The 24267-nt window shown below is 38.1% G+C and overlaps 1 protein-coding gene across 9 annotated transcripts in view; it reads left to right on the top strand.

Annotated features, from left to right (window-relative positions):
• Positions 1-23408, top strand: part of baiap2a (BAR/IMD domain containing adaptor protein 2a) — a 136040-nt gene extending 112632 nt beyond the window's left edge. Inside the window, exons 8-16 of one of the 9 annotated variants that reach the window (XM_022673464.2) lie at positions 1159-1404; positions 1532-1606; positions 5522-5732; positions 6467-6668; positions 6988-7056; positions 8456-8609; positions 10936-10973; positions 17689-17731; positions 19378-23408. In XM_022673464.2, coding sequence (XP_022529185.1) covers positions 1159-1404; positions 1532-1606; positions 5522-5732; positions 6467-6668; positions 6988-7056; positions 8456-8609; positions 10936-10973; positions 17689-17716 — 1023 coding nt within the window. In that variant the 3' untranslated portion in view covers positions 17717-17731; positions 19378-23408. The other 8 variants (XM_022673445.2, XM_022673451.2, XM_022673459.2 and 5 more) reach the window with 8 other exon arrangements.
• Positions 23409-24267: the final 859 nt, after the last annotated feature.

Below are 24267 nucleotides of genomic sequence, written 5' to 3' on the forward strand. Positions count from 1 at the left end.
TATTCAGTCAAAACATACATCTCAAAAAAAATTGAATATCATTAAAAAATTACTTTATTTCAGTAATTCAGTTTGAAATGTGAAACTAGTTTACTATATAGATGTATTATGTAAGATTATGTAAAACCAATTGGTACTTTTGGTAGTGTGGGCTGCATGCAAAGTCCTGCTGGAAAATGAAATCTGCATCTCCATAAAAGTTGTCAGCGGTGGGAAGCATGAAGTGCTGTAAGTTTTTCCAGGACAACACTGCACTTTATAACATAGTGGACCAACACCAGCAGATGACATGTCTCTCCAAACCATCATTGATCATCAGAAAATTTTACATTTCTAGTGTAGTGTGAAGTTTCTACAGTCAGTGATGGTTTGGAGAGACATGTCATCTGCTGGTGTTGATCCACTGTGTTCTATCAAGGCCAAAGTCAGTTCAGTGTTCAGTTCAGAAACTCTTACATCACTTCAGAGATACGGCTTTCATTTTTCAGCAGGACTTGGCACACTGCCCACACATTTTTAACTGAATTGCTGAAATAAAGTAAAATTTCAATGGCTCCTGGGAAATAACCAGTCACTGCAGACAAACAAGATTATTTCTATAATCTGACATGATTCTGGTTGCAGGGATCTGGTGGCATGCAGCAAAATTGGATTTTCACAAAGATGCATGCATAACACACGCATTACCATACAAACTGTTAACCTCACAGCTTTGGAAGAGCAGTGAACCAGTGTTAATATTTGGCACCTTACAGAGTCAGAGCTTATTAAGGCTCCCTTTGGTGCAAACTTGTTTATTGCCTATCCACAAATATTAAGGCTGCTCTATGCTTCCACCTCTGTTAAACCTTCATTGTAGCTTCTTTGCAGTCATATTAGGCCAATTGGGAGTGTGGATTTGCCTGTCTTACCAGCATATGATAAGTGATTTTCTTAGTTTTCCTCATCTTATCTTGACTTCCACAGTTCCCCTGAACTGCTGTTTCTTTATAGCATTCTGCAATATATAGAATCTGCAAGCTAAAAAAAATGCAGCTTGTCTCTCTATTTATTTATTTATTTTATTTTTTTAGATGTTTAGACAGTTGCTTAGATGCATCCCTGTTTAGTTGGTGATTAGTACAATCTTTGAAGAGAGTCTGTGTCTGTCTATTGAAGGGTAAGGACCTGCTCACGCAGAAGATTCCAGTCTGGCAGCAGGCCTGCTCTGATCCCAACAAGCTCCCAGACAGGGCCATGGTGTTGGTCCAGCAGATGGCATCCGGCTCCAGCACCCTCCTGTCCAGCCCCCTGCACTCCTCCAAGGGCAACCTGGTCATCTCTGATCCCATCCCCGGAGCCCAGCCCTTGCCTGTGCCTCCCGAGCTGGCCGCCTTCATGGGCAGCGGCCTGGGCCACCAGGGGGTAAGCGCCACCTTCTGACTCCTACCATAACCAGTATCACAGAACAAATCTAGCCTGCCAGAGCCTGACTGTTTATTCTGCACCCACATCTTGTTTCTTTGATTGCGACTGCTGCTTGGTTGGACAGACTTTACAGAACTCTGGCAAAGATCTCATTACGGATCGTTCTGGCACCCTTCGCTTAAGAGGTTTTGACTTTCAGGTAAAATTTCTGTGATTGAATGTATAGTAGCTGAACTAGTTGCAGTGTTTGCTGTAGTTGCATCACAGATGAAGGACTGATAATGTTTCCCAGGCAGTATCGAGTGTCCTTCATGTTTGTGACGTTCGTTGTCCAGACTGGACAATTCGCTCTTGTATGTTAGGCCATCTGCATGATGGCGTAAGGATACAGTACTGTGCAAAAGTCGCTGTAGAGTTAAGTATTTTTAAAGCTTTTCCCAAGATATTTCAGTGTTTTGTTTGTTAATATGCATCCATGACTGCAGAAAATTTCAAAAATAGTACTAAGGTATAAAAAAAGAAAAAAAAGAATTAAAAAAACTGTTGAGCATTTGGTTAAAAAAAAAACATATATTTGAGAAGCAAAGATGGGCAGAGTTCTCCAGTTTTAAACACATCGGCCTAAGTGATAATAGAGACCTTACTCAAGCACTACGATACAGAGTTACATTCACAAATGGTAGTGTATTGGAACCTGACCCTGAGGACATGGGTTTACCTGCTTTGAATTCAACTGTTCAGCAATTGGGTTCAACATCCCTCTGGGCTTTAGAGCTACAAGTTTGTAACACTCTATTCCATTACACTTTATTTTCCAAAAGATTTTTTTTTGTGGCCCGCTACGTAATGACTTGGAACATATCTGGCCCACAGCCAACCTTTATTGCCGACCCCTGCTTTGAGCAACAGTTATTGCCTTCAAGACAACGATTTATCCAGCGTCATCCAATGATTTTAATGACAACATTACAAAGTGTTAAATGCTTTACTGCCCAACTTAATAATATGGTGAAGTGATACAGAAATGGATGTATATTGAGAAATAAAAGAAAGTTGACCAGGCAAATCATGAAATATCTTGGGTTCATACTGTCTGCATGAGAAAAGTAAAAAGGGAGTTATAAAAATGTATGTTAGAAATTCATTTTAGATCATTTTAGGTTTTGTGATGGCCTAAGACACAGTACTGTGTATTGTCACTGTGACGCAAAACCGTATCTCCATTTTTTTTGCCAGTTTATCTGTTTGACATTAAAAGTTTGATTTTGGCCACCATTGTGGAGATATTGGAAAAGTTTTGTGTGATGGTGACAATATGCTTAACTTTAGCTTACTCCTTGTATTGTCCTTGTTTGTTTCCATAGTATACTAGTGCATCTCAAAAAATGTAATATCATTAGGAAATTACTTTATTTTAGTAATTCACTACAAAATGTGAAGCTTGTGTATTATACAGATGTATTAAACACAGAGTGATCTATTTTAAGCGTTTATTTATTTTATTTTATTGTTGATGATTATGGTTTACAGCTAATAAAAACTCAAAAATTAGAATCTTTAAATATTTTTGAATTAGAATGTTATATAAGACCAGTTGTTACTTTTGGCAGTGTGGGCAGCGTATCAAGTACTGCTGGAAAATGAAATCTCCATAAAAATCACCATAACAGTTGACAGCAGAAGGAAGCATGAAGTACTGTAAGATTTTCTGAGAAAACGCTGCACTGACTTCAGACTTGATAAAACACAGTGGACCAACACCAGCAGATAACATGTCTCTCCAAACAAACCATCACTGATCATCAGTAAATTTTACATTTCATTTGTAAATCAAGGGAGCAGAGTCTGGAGGAAGAGTGGAGAGACACACAGTGCAAACTGCTTGAGGTCTAGTGTGAAGTTTCCACTTTATGCTTCCCTCTGCTGACAACTTTTATGGAGATGAGGATTTCATTTTCCAGCAGGAATTGGCACACTGCCCACACTGCCAAAAGTACATATCTGTCTTATATAATAATCTAATTTTCTGAGACACTGATTTGAGTTTTCATTGGCTGTAAGCCATAATCATCAACAATAAAGGAAATAATCACTTTAAATAGATACATGTCACATTTTGAACTGAATTACTGAAATAAAGTAACTTTTAAAAAATTATCTAATTTTTTGAGATGCACTAGTAGATCTGTGGTGCTCAATCCTGGTCCTAAAGATCTACCGTCTTGTTCTGGGCGTTCAGATCCAACACACCGGCTCTAATTAATAATAATAAGGAAGACGTGGATCTCCAGGACTCCAGGATTAAGTACCTCTGATGTAGGTTATAGGAATCTATAAGTACAGACCCTCCATACAGTTTCAGGTCCTGGACTTTTGACTGCAATCACCTGTTGTTAAGTAGATTAACTTGATCTAAAAGAGCTTCATACCTACAGATGACTGCAAAATCCAGGACTAGAAATTATCCACCGGCTACTGGCCTCACCTGTAGCTTCGCAACCTGTGGCTTAGTGATAAGCTAGCTGTCCGTGGTAAAGCACCTCGCTGTCAAGAATACCACCACCTTCCAAATCCCTAATTGAACCTCAGCTTCCAGCGATCAAGCTGCAGGTCCTTGCATTTTAAGGAGAATTAGTCTCCTGTGTCTGCAGATTTATTCTACATATTTACATAAGCAGAGCTGACACGGGTTTCCACAAAGGCGGTTTATCTCCATTGTTTGCCTCCTGCGTGCGGGGGTGGCGATGTAAATAAGACCATTAAGATGCTGAAGTCGCCACATAGTCGGATGCGCGCTCGACGCTGGGAGCGAACTCGCATTTCCATAGTGCAGCGCTGGCGTTGTTCTCGGCGAGTCGAGCCTTCAGACACTTATTTCTGCAGACACTGCTATTGTGGAGAGCCTAGTCTAGGAGGCACACGCTCTGCGAATTTTAATATCCGTGCTGCTTCCAGCCACAATGGCTGCACTCCTATACCCTTAATCTGCTCTTACTCAACTGTTATTAATGCCAAAGTAATACTCTCCCTTCAGAGACTGCGCTCAGAGCTCTGCTCTGGCCTGAATATTGCTTTAAACCCTGCACTTACTGTCACTGTTCTTTTTCTTTAGTGTCAAACAGACTGTATACAGAGATGCAGAAACCTCGGAGGCTAGCCAAGAAATTAGCTTGAACAAGCGCATGTGTTGTCTTTGGTTCTGGTGATTACTGCCCCATTGAGAGACACTGCTACGACTTGTGTAGTGCACCCAAGTCTTAATCTGACTATGGACATAATACTTTATAAACTGATTTATAATTTATAAACTAAAACTTTTTTTTTTTTTGGGACTATAAGGTGCACCGGATTATCAGTGAACGTCTATTTTCTGATCTATTTTCATACATAAGGCACACTAGATTATAATCGCGTTAATGCGACACTAGTAAGGAACAGGGGTGATGCCATTTTTTCCTTCTAATTCAGCAGGTCTTGCCGCTGGATGGGTGGGGGGTAGCTAACTAAGTTTAGTAAAGCTAAACTAAGTAAACAAAACTATAATCCGTGAAAAAAGTCAAACGATTGATGGATGTTTCTCTACTAAAAACTGTTTATTTGGATGAGAAAAGCGCTTCCGTTTCTTCACAGTAAGCATAGATTTCCAGATTTTCACTAAGGCTGGGTGCAGCAGCATTAGCATTAGCAGATAACAGTATATGCCGCTCGACAGTGCTGGTAAGCCAGGATGATATCAGCTAGCGGTTCATCCCACGTGGCTTGTTTTAACATGGTAAACGCGCAGGCTACAGTCCGATATACTCACCTCTGAACGGCGAAAGAGCTAGCGCTTAGCTCTTAACAGCTAACATGATGCTTTAACACGCAAGCTAGTGTTCCATTCTACATCAAAGGCTTTATTCTTCATATATATATATATATATACGTATATATATATATATACGTATATATATATATATATATATATATATATATATATATATATATATATATATATACGTATATATATATACGTATATATATATATATATATATATATATATATATATATATATATATATATATATAAAGAGAAATTTCTATTGTGATTTCACTGTGCGGTCTTTGCTTGCAGAGGCTGATGGGGCCCGATGGCATGTCTCTGGTCAACGGGACAACAGGCATGCAGGGCGAGGATTACTGGACCGAGGCAGGTGTGCCGCAGGGAAGACCCGCCTCCCCGCAGCCCCAGTCTCAGCCTCAGCCACAGAGACAAGTCAGCGACGTTTACTCCAACACCCTGCCTGTCCGCAGACCCCAGCCTGCCAAGAACAAGACCTCCGTGGGTACGAGACACCACTAAGTGCTGAATTCAGCCCTTTTTTTTTTTTTTTTAATGATAAATGACTTTTTTTGATGTGTGAACATAAGTAATGAAGATATACAGTACAGGCTAAAAGTTTGGACACACCTTCTCTTTTTCAATGTATTTTTTTATTATTTTATTTTCATGACTATTAACATTGTAGATCTCACTGAAGGCATCATAACTATGTTTAAACACATGTGGCATTTTGTACTTGAAATAATTGAAAAATATTTTATATTCTGGTTTCTTCAAAAAAAAAGTCACCCTTTGCTCTGATTACTGCTTTACACACTCTTGGCATTCTCTCAATGAGCTTCAAGAGGTGCTCACCTGAAATGGTTTTCCAATAGTCTTGAAGGAGTTCCCAGTGGTGTTTAGCACTTGTTGCCCCTTTGCCTTCACTCTGTGGTCCAGCTCACCCCAAACCATCTGGATTGGGTTCAGGTCCGATGACTGTGGAGGCCAGGTCATTTTTTTTGTTCAAAAAGTACATAACTCCACATGTGTTCATGAGAATCTACAATGTAAATAGTCATGAAAATAAAGAAAACGCATTAAATGAGAAGGTGTGTCCAAACATTTGGCCTGTACTGTATGTAAGCAATTCAGTAAGTAATTTCAGTAATTCATACAGTCAGCAATTAATTACTTGTTAACTTTATGTATGTGTCCTGATTCTGGGCTATTTTCTGTATTGTTTTTAATGAGCAGGTGAGACGCGGACTCTGCCCAGGTCCAGCTCCATGGCAGCAGGGCTGGAGAAGAATGGACGCTCGCGTGTTCAGGCCATCTTCTCACACGCTGCTGGAGACAACAGCACACTGCTGAGCTTCAGTGAGGGCGACATCATCACACTGCTGGTGCCCGAGGCCCGGGACGGCTGGCACTACGGAGAGAACGAGAAGAACAAGATGTAAGCTTTCTATGCCTGAGGCCTGGGCATGAAAGTTTTTGACTAAAAATTTTGGCAGTATTTTCCAGCCCTAATTTTTATTTATTATACCAATTACTGACTTTAGTAGGTAAATTAGATCCAATATTTTGTTTTTACTCCACAGTAATACATCTAATTTATCTAATAATTTTAAAACCAAACGGAAACATTTGTTCTTTTGTTATTTTTATAGATAAGATTGTGTTGAATACGATCAGAATGAGTCATCAGAGTCAGTTTGAGAGTGCTTAACATGTTTCAGCTGTACTGAAGGTAAACTTCCTCTTTTTCTTCTCAGGCGAGGCTGGTTCCCCTTCTCCTACACACGAGTGCTCCCTGAAAGTGACAATGACAAGCTTAAAGTGAAGTAAGTAACTGAACACGCACTGCTGATTGTGCTGCAAGGACCTTCAGGGGAATGATGTCATGTTTTTTTTTTTTTTTTTTGTAGATTTCAGGGTCTTTTTAGACTTTTTAGACTGATAGTCTGTAGCTATTCATAGGGAACTGAAAGGGCCAAGTGCACTTCTTCTTATTTTCTTACAGTTTCTTTGCATGGTGAATGGGGAAACATTAATGCTTGGGTTTTCTACCTCTTGGGTGAAAAATTAACCCCTTGAAGCAGAAGCTTTTTTATTATTTTTTATTATTTTTTTTTATTGTGACTCCAGCAGTATTTTTTATTTTAAAGAAATATAAAAAAAAATACATCTAAAATGTATAATGAACAGTTTAATTTTAAAATGTAGCAGAATGCCTAGAATATACGCTGATGAGCCAAAATGCACGGGACAACTAGTATTATATTCTTTTTTTTTTTTTTTCCCTAAAGAACACTGCACTGATCTGTGGGATATGTGTTTGGGGTCTCCTGTATTAGATGTGGATGAGATTTCTACCTTAGTCTGTTAGCACAGACAATTCTAGCCAAATACTGATTATTATCTCCAGTGGTTTCTTTGATTTTACCAAATTGAAAACCTCTGGAATATAATCAAGAGGAAGATAGATGATCACAAGCCATCAAACCAAGCTGAACTGCTTGAATTTTTGCACCAGGAATACCATAAAATTATCCAAAACCAGTGTGTAAGACTGGTAAGACATGCCAAGATTTTATTTTATTTATTTTTTTTGCATTATTTGAGGTCTTTTGTATTGTTTCAGCCATTTCTCATTTTCTGCAAATAAATGCTCTAAATTACAATATGCAATAAATTACAATTATTTGTAATTTGGGAGAAATGTTGTCCGTAGTTTATAGAATAAATCAGCAATGTTCATTTTACTCAAACATATACCTATAAATAGCAAAATCAGAAAAACTGATTCAGAAACTGAAGTGCTCTAATAATTTTCCCAGAGCTGTATGTGTTTGTGTAGGTATGGGTGTTCCCATGCTGTTGCCTGAGGTTACGCTTCATTACCAATTTACATACTGCTATCCTGTGACTTTTGGCACGTCAGTGTAATTTTCCATGCAGTACTATTAACAGAAGTTGAAACCTATTTAAAGTGGTTTAATGTGCAGAGAGCAATGGTTCAAAATTAAATTATGACCTTCCTGAAGGGGTTAAACTAAGTACAACTTTCTCCTGGGTGACTCTTTCCTGAATTGTAACACTTTCACTCATCACAGTTAGTAAAAAGAGTGCAGTGCTAATGCGTTTGGGTGACGGGCAGCAGCAGCAGCAGCAGCAGCAGCTTTCAGCAGAGCAGCATGTTTGGGTGTGAGTAGTTTGGGCTGACTCTGCACTCTCCTCTAGTCTGCACCACGGAAAGAGCAGCAGCACGGGGAACCTGCTGGAGAGAGACGACACGTCTCTACCCATGCCCGACTACGGCCTGACCGCCCGCCTCCTGGCCCAGAGTCTCACACAGAACCGCCCGCGCCCGTACAGCATGGCTGGCTTTACACAGGTACAAACACACACGACATGACATGTGACATGCTAACTAATACTCTTTAAAATAAAGGTGACAAAAGTATCCCTGCTGAGAATCCAGCGCAAAATAAAAATCCATTTTTGATGGTAGGGCATACATCACAGTGTGCAAACCAAAGTTTACCCTATTTTTTGGACTATAAGGCACACAGAATTGTAAGGAATACTATCAATAAATGTCTATTTTCATACATAAAGCGCACCAGATTATAAGGTGCATTACGCAACACTAGTAAGGAACAAGGGTTTTGTCTCGCCACTGGGTGAAGCACCTCAGTAAACAAAACGGTACCACTTTAAAATAAGGCTACCTTTATAAAGGGTTTATAAATGGTTTACAATTAGTTTATAAATGATTACTAATTAGTAGTAAATACCTTAAAAAATAATTAATAATCAGTTATAACACTTACGTAGAAAGGGCAACAATATAGATGGCTGTGGGTTCACTATTTGGCAAACAACAGGTTATTGTTGCCCTTTCTACGTATGCGTTATAACTGATTATTAATGATTTTTAAGGCATTTACAACCTAACTAGTAACCATTAATAAACTAATTGTAAACCATTTATAAACCCTTTATAAAGGTAGTCTTATTTTAAAGTGATACCAACAAATATTTGTTTCTTTAAAACTGTTTATTTGGGTGAGTAAAGCACTTCTGTTTATTTTCAATAAGTTTAGATTTCCAGATTTTCACTAAGGCTGGGTGCATCAGCATTAGCACTGGCGCTAGTGGTTCAGTTCAGTTGAAAGAACTAGCACTTTGTCGGGTTAGCAGCTAATGCTAATACTGCTCCAGCCTCAATGCTGGAACACTGTACTTCAGTGGAGTGACTTTACTGCTTTTTGCAACCTGACTGGTAAAATTAATGAATAAGGTGCAATGAATAAGGTGATAAGGATTTTTGGGAAAATGTAAGGATTTTAAGTGTGCCTCATAGTGCAAAAAATAAGGTAAATAAAATAACATTGCTGTTGAACAGCATGAACGTGTTGGTCAGTTTCCTGTGCAGAAGCGCTGACCCGTTAAAATACCCTGTTAAAGCACACCTGGCTCTTAAAGGAAATGTCAAGCAACACACAGATTGGTTTATTGCATGTTACGCCTGAAGCACACCCTTGATTAATTAAGAGAATTAGTACATGCCTTTTGCCTGTTTCTAGTCGCACATGGTGTACTTTTCCCATTGGTACGATAGCAAAGGTGCACGTGCTCACCTACAGATAAAATAAGTTAAAATAAGGCCTGCTAGGGGTGCCGAGTGATCCAGCGGTCTAAAGCGCTGCCACTATGAGCGGGAGGTTGCAGGTTTGAACCACCACTCATGCAGCTTTGCCATCAAGCTGCTGGTGCTCAGAGGGAGCAAAATTGGCCCTGCTTCCTCGGGGTGGGTAGATGGCGCTCTCTCCCCACATCACTCCTAGGGTGATGTCCGCAGTACAGGGCATCTGTGAGCTGATGTACTACTAATAAGGCCTGCTTTATTAGTAGTAAAGCAGACTATCTTCTGAAATGTCCTCTGTTGGCGGTTCTATAGCAGCTTACAGCACTTCATGCCTCCCTCTGCTGACAACTTTTAAGGAGATGTGGATTTAATTTTGGATTTCATTTGGCTTGTATAAGATTAAACATTTTGGAGACACTGACTTAACAACAAAAAATATATATATATAATTATTATATTTTGCAAGGTGAAGGTACATTAGTTTAAACTCAGCTTAATTTTGTATGGTAAATGTTTAATTTCAATGTCTGGGTATCCTTAATAGTAAAATGTTTACTACAGTTTAAAGGGTATAAGATAAAATTAAATTAAATAATAATTTTAGTCCCACAAAAGGGATCATCATCATCATCATCATATTAGTAGCATAAAATGATCTTCAAATGACAATACATGTCCACGCATAAATAGTTATTATGACCGGGCTGTGTGGAGTTGTTGTTGCCCACTGTTCTGTATGGAACATGCTTCCATAGAACTTTAAACCCTTTTGTCACCTGGATTTTAAGAGTGAGTCTCTGATTTCTTCACTAAATTCTACTGCAAGTATATTGACGTATGTGTTCACTGCCTCTCCTGAAGCTTACTGCCGCCCTCTGCTGGTGCAGCACACTCTCTAACTCCTGTTTCTAAATGCTCTGAGCGTTTCTGATGCATGACTCTATTCTAACACTAACACTGCTGTGATTCAAGCCTCCCCGGGTATATTCACTGGCTCCTGCACAGAGCCCTCCAGGGTAGCGTTGAAATATATATATATACGGATTGTTGTTTGTTTTATAAATTGCAGCCAGCAATTGAGGATTATGACAGTCATTTTGCCACAAGGTAAGGTTGAATCCTGATGAACTTATACACATGTGTGTATGTGTGTGTGTGTTAGAGACTATATAAGATTATAGTGTTTAAGAAACAGCTATAAAAAGGGTGTATTGAATGTAATGTGTCTGGATGGGTTAAGTGCTGTACATGTTAGTAAATAGTACCTTTAATATCTGTTGTCTTTCCTTTTCTGTAGCTCTTTATGCTCGTGTCACCTGTTATTAGCATTCTTTTCCTTTCTGAGTTGTCTGATTTCCCCTCAGGAACACAGCAGTATCTGTGTTTGACTGGAGAAGGTTGATTGTATGTCTTGTGTGTGTGTGTGTGTTTTTGTGTGTGTGTGCTCTTGTGTACGTGTGTGTGTGTATGTGTATAAATGTGTGTATGCGCACGAGTTGTTGGGTTTGAGGGCTGAGAGAAGCAACATCAACATGTGTGATGCATCGTTTCTGACATCATTTCTGTTCATATCTTGTATCCATGTGCCCTGACCTTTGCTTATTCCTAAACTGAATCATAAAGAGTTCAGACCTAATGTAGGCATTGTAGTTAACTTTAACTTTTACCAAAATGCCCTTATTGATCAAAATATCCTCAAATCTGGCTCCTTCACTCATAATATATACAAAAATAAAGCCAAAAAAAATAAATATACAGCTCTGGAAAAAACGTAGACCAGTTCTGAATCAGTTTCTCTGATTTTGCTATTTATAGGTATATGTTTGAGTAAAATTAACATTGTTGTTTTATTCTATAACCTACAGACAACATTTTTGGCTGAAGTAACACAAAAACATGCAGAGCTTTCAGACCTCAAATAATGCAAAGAAAACATGTTCATATTCATAAAGTTTTAAGAGTCAGAAATCAATATTTGGTGGAATAACTTTGGTGGTTTTAATCAGTTTTCATGCATCTTGGCATGTTATCCTCCACCAGTCTTACACACTGCTTTTGGATAACTTTATGCCACTCCAGGTTCAAGAATTCAAACAGTTCAGCTTGGTTTGATGGCTTGTGATCATCCATCTTCCTCTTGATTATATTCCAGAGGTTTTTTAATTTGGTAAAATCAAAGATCAAGACTCGTCATTTTTAAGTAGTCTCTTATTTTTATTTTTTTTTCCAGAGCTGTAGGTGCATTAAAGTTTTTTTTTTTTGATGCCATGTTAGAACCTCTTTTGGTTTCTTAAAGAACCTTTTCAATTGGTGGTTCTTTAATAAAGTATTTACAAGTGTTGATCCCCATTTTGAGGATGCATCATAATCCAATCATTTAAAGCACCCACATTCAGAGAGAATTAGATGCATATGACCACGTTAAGAGTTGTAAGCTAAGCATACTACAAAAAAACAGCTGATAGATACAGGTGATACTCACTCATGCCTGGTGTACAGAAACTAGCCTTAACTGCCTTATGTTTTCATTCAAAATTCTTATAGGTAAATCTTACTGTAACCAGGCCATCCTTCAGAAAAAATGGTGAGAAGTCTTAGTTAGTTATATCTGTGAATATAGCTGTAGGCACATGTATGAAAAATACAATTTATTATCAGGCAAAGTCTAGAGTTGATTGAAACTCTCAGTGCTAAAATCTCCTTTTGGAATTAGGTGGACAGAACTCGATTAGAAGATACTGATGTTAAGTAATCCTTCAGAATTGAACTTTTTTATATTTTATCACCTTACAACCACAAGCTTAAAGGAGAACTGGTGTGAAATGGACTTTGGGTGTATTAAAACATGATAATAAGTACTTACCTTGGTTAAATAGCCCACCTCCGCTCTCCTGCAGCTCTCTGAGATCCAGTATTTTGTGCGCTTTGCCCAAACAGGCTTTAGAATAAGTGAGGCAGGGCATATTTTGCTCCTGCAGTTAAATCGCTTTCTCCACCGTTATTCAGGCTCAAAGTAGCTCCACACATGATTGGTTGAATCCGGAGAGCCCTGACATTTAAAACAAGGCATTTAGAACTTTAAAACTGCACAAGAAGTTTATTAAGGTATTTTTAAAAGCCACTGTTTACATCCCATAGTGTAGATAAATCTCTGGGGACTGCCATCTTAAATTTAAGTCACATTAAGTAAACTGTCGAGCACAAACAAATAGGTAGGAGAGTTGAGCAGGTTGCAAAATTAGTTCCTTGGAAATGCATGAATTCCAGCTGTTCCAGAAAATATCTGGTTATTGTCGATATTAGAATGCAAAGAACCAACAGCAAATTACATGAACATTGCTCAAAACGTTTTACTATTCGTGCATCCCATAGCCCGGACATTTGCCCACGCTATGGGATGTAAACAGTGGTTTGTACAGGTTTAAAGTACCACCACATTGATGTTGGTTCATTACAAATTAAGCCAATAACCATTTTAGGAACCTTTATTTTATAGCTTCTCTTTCGGTCACTTTTGGAGCTTCTGTTTTTATTCTATAGTAAAAACAGCGCTCCTCTCTTCCTCCTGCCCCTTAAAGTCATCCCGCCCCTCCTCTCCCCTTTGATCCCTTCCTCTTTTGGCTGTCTTGTCTTTTCTCCATTTCTCTCTCTAAGTGTGTCCGACCTGGCAAGCTTCCTTCTCTCTTTGTTCCACAGTTCCGATGGCAAATTGATTTCGACAGTGTGAGCACAGACAGGCTTTCAGACACAGACACACCTCCGGATAGCACAGGGGTTGCACCCCCTTCCCTTCCCTTTCCTTTTCCCTTTCCCTTTCCTTTCCCTTATCTTCCTTTCCCTTCCCTCAAACCTGATTTCCCTATTTACCCCTAATACCCCTTCCTCTCCCCTACCACCCCTATTTTTACCCCCTTACCCCCCTCCCAAAGAAAAAAAACAATGCCTCCACGCAGCCCCTCCTCCTTCAGAGGAAGAAGGCCGGTCTCATCCCTCCTTTCTGTCCTCTCTTCCTCCCTCCGTGTCGCGCCGGGCGCCGGGGGGCCACAGTGGCGGAGGCAGAAGTGGTGGTGGTGGCGGCGGCGTGTGGTGGGTCGGGGGGGACAGTGACAGAGAGAGCCAGAGGGCACTCCACCTGCTCGCCGCGCAGCTTTATGGACACTGAGCCGCACCATCGTTGTCGACTCCTCCCCCTTCTTCGGACTCTGCTGAACGCTGCTCGTCTCCCATGCATGTGCAAACAAAAAAAAAACTTAAAACATAAAAGTTCTGCAGCTGTTGTGTTTTTATGATGATGATAATGATTATTACTTTGTTTTATCTTTTTTTTTTTCAAAAAAAAAAGAGAACAAGGACATCGTCATGTAAAAGTGCCAAAAGCAAAAGCAATGTCGCTCCTTTCAAGCAGCTATCTTTCCACAAGAAAAAAAAAATAATACAAAAACAAACTAAAAAAAAAAGAGAGAGAGAATAATTTGTGCCGAGTGTCCTTTTCTTTCAAGCTACGGACTTGAACTTGACTTGCTACTAGCGACGAAGCTCCTGCTGACTGAAGGAGACTTTCAACTTTCAACCTTTTCAACTTTGTTTGTGGTTCGGTTTAGTTTGGTTCAATTGTGCGGAGTGTTTTTTTTTTTTTTTTTTCTCCTGTATTTAATTTTTGATTATTTTTTTTGTGGTTCCCCTTCATGTTTTAACACAGAGCACTGTGCAGCCCAGAGGGTGTGTCTCTTTTTGAACACTTTTGTGAGGTGCGTTCGAGTCTCCGCCCCCCCTTTCCCAGCCAGTTAAATCAAGAACTTTGCTTTTTCAATCATGGACTCACAAACAAAGACTTTTTAAGACTTTTTAAGTCTTCAGCAAGTGCTCCATGGGCCCTAACCCCCAGTCCAGCTAACAAACAACAATACAAAAAAAAACAGCAAAGTACAGCATAATCAGTATCGAATTACAGCAAGTAGCATCAGTACCGAATCAAACAGACAGTCAGCTGGAAGTTTGGACCATGCTGTCAGTTTGGGACAGCATGTGTCCAGTTATTTACCAGCATGTAAACCTCTATAGCACATACAGCAAGCCCGTAAATTCCCACGTACGAGCCACGCCAACCTAGCTGAGCTACTCTTATAGAGCTCATCATCATCCTGCTGTCTCCGAATCCGCCGTTTATAATGCTGTTATGCCGTAACTTTGCCTCAAAGGTTGTGTGGTATGTTCACTTTCGTTTCTCAGTCATGTCAGCCAGCAGATCCTCTGGGGCCGTGGTGTAGTTTAACCCCCTCGCCGTGCTGTTGTACCCCCCCCCCCCCCCCCTTTTTTTTCGTCTTCTTTGCAAAAACTGCTTTTCTTTTTCCTTGTAAATGGAATAAAAATGCACAGAAGTCAGTGTACGGAAAACCTTTCCATCACAATATGCATGCTATGGAGGAACGTCAGAAAACATGTTGAACATTTGACCTTGAATGTATTGTGACTTTTTACAAGAAGTATATAATATATATATAAATATATCTATATATTAATAAAACATTTGTTCAAATTATATGTAGATCATGATTGTTTAACTCTGAGCTGTTGATATCCATATGCTCTGTTTTTTTTTTTTTTTTTGTGGATGAGGAGAAAAACAAAAGAAAACAGCACATCATGTCCATGTAATTTGTAGTGCCCACTCATTACTACCATTTTTGTGTAGTATTGGAGTACATGGACAGTGCTGTTCATGTACACTCTGTGGGTGTGTTTCTGTTTGTGTGTGTGTGTGTGTGTTTTTTTTTTGTGTGGGTGTGGGTGTGTGTGCGTACATGTGTAAAACGTGTCTGTGTGTGTTTTTATGTGGTTCTCTTCAAGTCTCTCTCTTTTTTAAGGTTGCTGCAGTGAGGGCGGCTCTGTATGGGCTGTGTGTGTGTGTGTGTGTGCGTATGGGAATGTGTGGGAATGTATAGTAAAGTATTGCATAAGATTGCAGTGGAGTTTGTTTCTATATTATAACTCTGGCAACTAGGGGTGTAACGATTCATACAGTGAAAAAAATGTGCAGTGCAACAACAGTGATTATCACCATTAGTACCCAACATTTAAAAGTGGAATTTTACTATGTGGTTTATATAAAATTGTTGAATGTAGAGTTTCAATGAGTGGTGGTGATGGGAATCAAATAGTTACTTATGTCATGCAAACATCTATGCCAGGAATGCACTTATATATATATTTTTTTAATCGAAACCATTTAATAAAATGAAATAGCCTAGATGCATTTTTGTCCTGATTTTTTTTTAAGGCAAAAAGTGCAGCGTTAGAGGAAAGACTGTGCTATGACCTTATAATTAATATTAATATTAATAATAATAATTAATACAAATAATTAATATGAATCCTTTAGTTTAAATAATCATTTTAGTTGCCAAGTCTTTAATAAATTCATAATTTATGCATTTTTTTTCCCAAAAGTGTTAAAAATCTACCATCCAAAATGTCCACTGAACTTCTAAGTTAATGATAAAATATGAATATATTGGTGCACCAAGTGGTCCAGCGGTCTAACACACAGCCACTATGATCAGGAGAACACTGTGCGGTTCTGAGTCCCGCTCATGCAGCTCGCCATCTGCTGTCGGAGTGAATAGATGGTGCTCTTTTTCTCAGCACTTTACATCAAATCACTCTAAATTATTTTTAGAAAATTACCTTATCTACTAGTGCATCTCAAAAAGTTTAATATAATTTTTTTCAGTACTTCAGTTAAAAAATGTAAAAACTCATATTATATAGATGTATTAAATACAGAGTGCAGTGTTTTCCTGGAAAATCTTACAGGTTACAGGTGCTGACTACTTGAATGAAGCTGCGGATTTCATTTTCCAGCAGGACTTGGCACACAGCCCACACTGCCAAAAGAGCCAATGAAAACCCAACAATCAAGACCAATTGGTAGTGAGCCATAATCATCAACAATTAAAGAAATAATCGCTTAAAATAGATCACTCTGTGTGTATTACATCTATATAATGTATGAGTTTCACATTTCAATTTTCGATTTTTTAATTATATTCATTTTTTTTGATGCGCGAGTATATAGTAATGTAAATAACACTCTAAATATGTTAAAATTCGTATTTGTATCAGTTTAGAAGCGTTTATAAACATTTATAAAAGTACATTTCGAACTAAACTTATGCTTTATTGCATCTGGATCTAATTCTCTATCCACAAGCTTGGCATGCTCTTAGACTCACTGCGCAGCAATACAATATGACATGCTGTAAAACAATTCAATATATTGTTTCTTTACATCCCTACTTGCAGCACATAAAGTTTGATAGTGTGATGTTTACGGTTGCATACTATTGCATGCTGTAGTGCCTTAGAGTTTTTAAGTTTGTAAAGTTTGTAAGTTTCTGTGTTGAGTTTTTCCCCAATTGGACTCTTGATGAAAGAGTAAATCAATCTGAATGACTGCTATGGGCAGACTCTTCATTTTACACTATATTTTGAACCCATGTCATTTTTTTACTACAGTAGAGGCCTTGACTTACTCATTAAAACAAGCATAGTAGGGTTGGAATGTCCTTCATCCATCTTGAGCCAACAGCACCAAACTCAAAAGACACACACCATGCTATTAAACGAGTAACACCCCACCCCCACCTTCCCACTACCCCACCACCCAACCTCCTCCTCACCACCACCACCTCCACACCATCCTACACACTACAAACACACTAACACCAGTCGTCTGAATGCGGTGGGTGGAAATGTAGCCATGCATAAGCGCTAGTGTGAGCTGAGCTCCGGTACAAACCCGTGGACTTTCTTTACCTTCCAGTTATGGTCCTGAATTGTCCCGGTTCTGAGTGTGCAGGACCTCCGTAAGTCACCACCTGCCTCCACCGCTGCTCAGCCAACCAATCATGTCCTTCCTCCTCCCTCCTTCCTTCTCTGTTCTATCTCTCTCTTTCTCTTTCTCTCTCTCTGCTCTCATTGGCTGTCTGGCATTAATGGGGTAGCGGGGCGTCACAGCTCTTGTTTTTTTTGTTTTGTTTTTTTGTTTTTTCGTTTTTTGTTTGTTGTTTTTCCCTCATTCTGTCACCGGCCTCTCTGGTTGGTTCTCTTTTTCCTTGTCGTACTTGGTACCAGCCAATCAGACAGGCCTTTGGTTGCCAGGAAATGGTGTTTTCTTGGAGGCCCTTTGTTGGCACTGGAGGTAACCCGAAAATCGAACTCTTGCATGCCTTCTCAATGCTAACGGACGTTAAAAAAAACACTAGCACTTAACCTCTCGACGTCTTGTTCCATGTGCATGCCTGCTCAAAAACACCCTCCAAGTACTTCCGTTCATAAGTATATGTCAAATGAACCACTGTATGCCTTTCAGCAGTACTCCTCCTCTTTTGACCAAATTCTGTTGAATTCAGTGTGGATTTCCAGTGCTTAGTCGACGTAAGATCTGTGTTCTGTGTTCTCAGCTAACGTAAGAAATGTGAATGGGCCAGTTTCTCAGACAGGGGTTAAGCCTAGTCTTGCACTGCACAGCCTTTTAAAAAGAGATTTTTCATTAAAAGCAAAGTATAGTCTACAGGGGACTCTTTAGCGGTCTAGCGGAACTCCTGGATCATGCTGATTGCATCAGCAGCCAGAGTCAGAGAGAGAGCACATAAGGCCTTGCTCTCTAGCTGGGGTGCTACACTTTCCTCCAAGCTCGTTGCAGGAAACAAATTGAAAAGAGGCAGTGATTGGCTTCACATTTTCATGATTAATTAGATTAATTTAAATTACAGTTTTAATGCGATTTTCAAAATGGAGTAATCGTGATTTTACATAAAGACATTTTATATTTTTAATGAAAAATATCCGAAAACGCTACTCATTTCTGAAGTGTTTATCCATCTTACTTTGGTTAACGGCACCTCCAACAGACTAACGCGTGCATATTTTCTAGTTTGTACCAAAAAAAGTTCCAGCACTTGTGACACAAACAGCCGGTGGGATAAAGCATATAATTATGTATCTAACAAATAAATTTAACTTAATAAATTTAATTTAATAAATTTAATAATTTAGTACTAAGTTTCTAAAAACTGCAGCATCATCGCTCTCTGTTGAGGATCTATAATGAATTGTGGAAAACAATAATAAACGTTCCTTTCAAAACTTCTTTTAAGACTCGTTTAGTGCATTATTTATCAGTTTTCAGTCACAAACCCACGTCCTGAAGGATGAATTAAAGATCTTTTCTTTTTTTTTAATAAATCGAATATATATTTTTAGGCCATAATCGCCCAGCACTACTCCACATCTATCAGAGGAGACGTGTTCCAATCTTCTAGTCTGGTCTACAGGGAGTATTTTCCTTTCAATAGTAAATCTCCATTCAAAATGCTGTGTAATCCAAGACCAGTCTTAATCTCTGTCCAGCAAACTAACCCTATATGTGTAAGTCAAAAGTGGCACATAGACCATAGACAGCACTGTTTTGCACCTAGTGACGGCCTTTCTTGACCCCCTCTCCTTCCAGTGACCGCTCCCTGGAGGTCTACCTCAGATCTAGCATGATGGACGACCGCACCGCTCCGCTCTTCTACTAGAGATGGGCCCACGCTTGGCCTGCTCTCTCTCTCTCTACCGCCCTCTTCTGTTCTGTGTTTGTTGGCCTGAAAGCAACACATGGAGCCACTGGAGCGCACGAGCGTACGCCTCGGCCTGAAGACTTTCCGGCCTAAAGCCAGTTGGCTTTACTAGCATTATTACATGCATTACACGCCTGGGAACTTCAGGCTCTGAGAATTGCGCTTTTTATTTTCTTTTTCATATTAGCTTCAGGAAAATTGTGTTGAGTATTGTTGTATTGTGAAAAAGAATGAAATGTAGTGAATTATTTGTATAATAAATGATATGTTTGAAAATGCCAACTTTAATCAAAGCCTCTACAAGAGAAACTACTAGCTTTGTTTATGGGGATGCTCTTTTTTTTTTTTTTTTTTTTTTTTTTTTTTAGATCATTGCTCTTAATAATTCAGTGATTATGCATCATTTGTGTTGCTTGATTTAGGCTTTTTTGATACTAAAATCAGTAAATAGATACATGAGAACAAAAAGTACAATCACATCCAAGATAGGATGGCTTTTTTTTTTTTTTTTTTTTAAGTGTAATTTAAGTAGAAGAAGAAAAAGTGCTAAAGGAACAGCTTGACCAAACCGTGCTAATGTGGCAATGTAACAGTGAAAATATAGAAAACCACCAGTTGGCATCAATATTTAATTTGTGAATTACATAAGAAGTGGTGGCTGTTATTTTTTTTGTTTTGTTTTGTTTTTAGCAATGTTAGCGTCTTTTGTTTGACCATTTAAACTGTTCCTTTAAGTGTTCTAGTATAATATAGTACACTTTATTTTCATTTTCCCTTTCTGTTGTTTGTACTTTATCCATCATATATATATATATTTTTAATATATTTCATTGCAATAAGTCTTAGCCGTAGCCTTCCATATCTTCGCTTTGCCAATGGAGGATAATTAGCGCTTGCATTTTTAGAGCTTTGGGTCTGTATATAAAGGATAAATTACTGGTACTGATTTTGTTAATTTTCGTCCTCACTCTCTCTCTGTTATTATTAAGGTTCACCTCTCTCATGCGTCTGCACTGGGGCTGTGAATATTGGCAAGAACTATCGTGGCAATACGATACGTAGCACCTTACAGGGGATACAATACAATGCTGTATATGTTGCAGTTAAAAAAAAAAACTAAATAGAAAACATATCTGTACAATGCTTATGCAACCAGAGTAGTGGGATTTAACTTCAGAATACAACACTGCCTTCTAGTGGTCAGGGTTTTAACTCAACACTAAATGAACCACTGTCTGCTTCCTTTACATCTTTACATCTAAACTAATAATTCAAAATCCATACTCTGTTTGAGAATCGATACAGTATTGCAAAACAAAATATCACAATACTTTGATGCGTTGATATTTTTTACACCCCTTTTCTGTACCACAAATCATTTCTCTACTGTAGGGAGTTTGTTAATCATTTATTGGTGTTTTATGGGAATCCAACAGATATAATCTGTGTATAGAGTCTGTGTAAAATTGATTTAATTACATTAAAAAAATAGAAGTGCTAAATATCAATACAGTATAAGACAACTGCTTTTAATACTTGGATCTTGGCTTGTAATGTCTGCAGTATAAAATCTGAATTACACTTGAAATTTTCTACCTAAACCTTGGAAATCCATATATAGCTTCATTTACAAATTTAGCTATTTTTCTGCACTAGTGGATCTTTGAAAAGTTACTCTCAAAATGTGAAACTCCTATATGATATGGATGTACTACACACAAAGTGATCTCCAGACCATCACTGATTGGTGGAAACTTCACACTAGACCTCAAGCAGTTTGGACTGAGTGTCTCTCCACTCTTCTTTCAGACTCTGCTCCCTTGATTTACAAATAAAATGTAAAATATTCTGATAATCAGTGATGGTTTGTTTGGAGAGACATGTCATCTGCTGGTGTTGATCCACTGTGTTCTATCAAGTGCAAAGTCAGTGCAGTGTTGTCCACTCTGCTGACATTTTTTATGAAGATGTGGATTTCATTTTCCAGCAGGAATTGGCACACTGCCCACAAGTAAGACCAAAAGTACCAAAGTCTTATATAATATTCAAATTTTCTGAGATACTGATTTTTGGGTTCTCTTAGGCTGTAAGTCATAATCATCAACAATAAAGAAATAATAAAATAAATAAATGCCTAAAACAACTGCGATTATGAAATAAAGTAACTTTTCAATGATATTAAAATTTGTGAGAAGCATTGTATACATTGTTCTTGTACAGAATATTTTCCATTGGCAAAAAAAAAAAAAAAAAAAAAATCAGAAACATGCACCACCATGAGTCTGTGCCTTCTACTGCTCTGTAAAGTTCTAGCTGAGTTGAGGCAAAAGGGAAATCAAATCATTTATATAAGATTTTTTTTGTATCATTCGCTTAATATTAATATGGTTTCATTTGGTTTGTTTTGTTGCTTTATACAAATTGTCTCAATTTTAAGTGTCTTGTATATAGTGTCCTTTTTGTTAGATTAATATGGCTTATCTTAATTAGTTTGAGTTTGTTCAGGAATACATTTGGGCCTATGTAAAGTGTAAAAAAAAGTGTACACACATACTTCTTAAGACATTATCATGATTATTATTATTACTACTACGGTTAGTGTAAATACAACCCATTTTTTTTCTCCCAACCCAAAAAGAAGTCAAGTGTTTATTTCAGGAATGTTTTGACCACTGTAGACTTTAGTCAGCACTGGTACCTTAAATAACCTGTACTATGTAAGATTTGAACTCATGTCTTTTAGCTGCGAATGTTTGATTGTATGTTTTAATCTCTTTAATACACAGGACACGGATTGTTGTATTTTTTTTGTCGAAGAAAGAGGTATTTTTTAGTGGAAAAAATAGCAGTCGACTCTTCCATGACTGTACCTGCTGTAAAAAACTGTAAAAATGCTTAAAATTTTATTTCACACATCATCGAAAAAAAGTGTGGGATTGTCATACTGTTTGGAGGGAAAGTAAAAGTTAACAGGAGCAATAAATTATAAGAAATGTAGATTGGTATGGATATGGCTTATTTTTGGTCATATTTATCGAGCTGCACTTTAAGAAGTAGTGTGTAATGCTTGTGTGACATGGCAACATGCCAGACGTCTCAGCATGAAGTTGTAGAGGTTCCTAATGCCGTCCAGAGTTCCTGCAGATTTTGCGGTAGGGGTGTAAGAGTGTTGATAACGCATCTTGTAGTATCTTAAACATTTTTATTCAAGGATAGGTCTGGCCATGTGTTATGGGAAGCTGCTGAGATGCTATTAAACTCTCTATCAACACTCCATTCCTGAACATTTGAGCTGATTAGGATGCGTTATCACAGAACGCCATTAGGAACCTCTACAACAACATGCTGAAATGTCTGGCATGTTGCGTTACACACAATTTCTGTATTTGCAGCTTAAAAAAAATACAACCAAGAGTTGCATATCCATATCAGTCAACATTTTTTATAATGTACTGTTCCTGGTAAGCTTTATTTTCTGAGTGCAACATTTTTTTTATGACGAGTCGGATTGTTTTATTTCTGTACACTACACAAAAAATACTCCAATAAATAAAAAAAAAGTTTAGATTTGCATAAGTTTTTAAAGACTACTGCTACTGCTTCATACAGAGTATATAAATATAAAGTTCAGAGCGTTCCTGTATTCACAGTAGTGTCGTATACTGGCTGCATTTGAGAGAGCACTCACAGCTAGAGAGGAAACAAGGTTATCGAATCTTATTGGAGATGTGTGAAACTGTTTCAGGAGAGTGTGTTTGAAAGTGTATGTGTGTGTGTGAAAAGCTGAAATAGGCCTATTTTTTTCAGTCTGTTTTGGCTTTTTGTCTCTGTTCTGTTCATTCTTATTTATGTTCCTGAATTTTATGAAATCCTTTTTTTCTGTGTGTTTTTCTTTGTGAAATAAAATGAATGAAAACAAGTGTGTTTTAATTGATTGGTTAATCTGATTTTTGGCATGTCTAGATTGTATCCAGATTGATTTTTGATAGTCTGTACAGAAAGAAACCACATTAAAATCTGATTTGAACTACATTTGAAGATGGTTTTAAATGATCTTGTATCTTATCTGTACAGATGCAGATCATAGACTGTATGTAAGTATGGACAGGACGTCTCCATTTACTTTCATTACAGCAATTTGAAGCCAAAAAATCGTGTCAATCACCACATGGCCATACCCCTTTAAACATTGCAACATAACTCCTATAAAACTCAGTAACTGTTAAGAAAAACACTGGGCGGGTTTAACACAGCAGAATGCACAGAATAGAATAAATTATTATATTTATTATATTATTATATTTTTAGATTAAAATTGTTATCTCCCATTCAAATGAATAGACATAGGCAGGGTTAAAAGTTGTACAGGAGCCAGCCACCAGAGGGCGTAAGAGACGTAGTAGCTTCCCTTTTTTTTTTTTTTTTTTTTTTTACCGATTTTGTCCTGTGCATACTTATATACAGTCTATGATGCAGATGCACCTTAGTCTGGATGATCAAATTTAATATTTCTGTTTGTCTTTTGCAACTGGACTGTGTGTCTCTCCACTCTTCCTCCAGACTCTGCTCCCTTGAGTTCCAAATGAAATGTAAAATTTACTGATGATCAGTGATGGTTTGTTTGGAGAGACATGTCATCTGCTGGTGTTGATCCACTGTGTTTTATCAAGTGTCAAGTCTAAAGTCAGTGCAGTGTTTTTCCAGAAAATCTTACAGCACTTCATGCTTCCCTCTGCTGACAACTTTACGGAGATGCAGATTTCATTTTCCAGCAGGAT

Source organism: Astyanax mexicanus, chromosome 19 (assembly GCF_023375975.1).
Source record: "Astyanax mexicanus isolate ESR-SI-001 chromosome 19, AstMex3_surface, whole genome shotgun sequence".
In the NCBI taxonomy this organism is placed as follows: Eukaryota; Metazoa; Chordata; class Actinopteri; order Characiformes; family Acestrorhamphidae; genus Astyanax; species Astyanax mexicanus.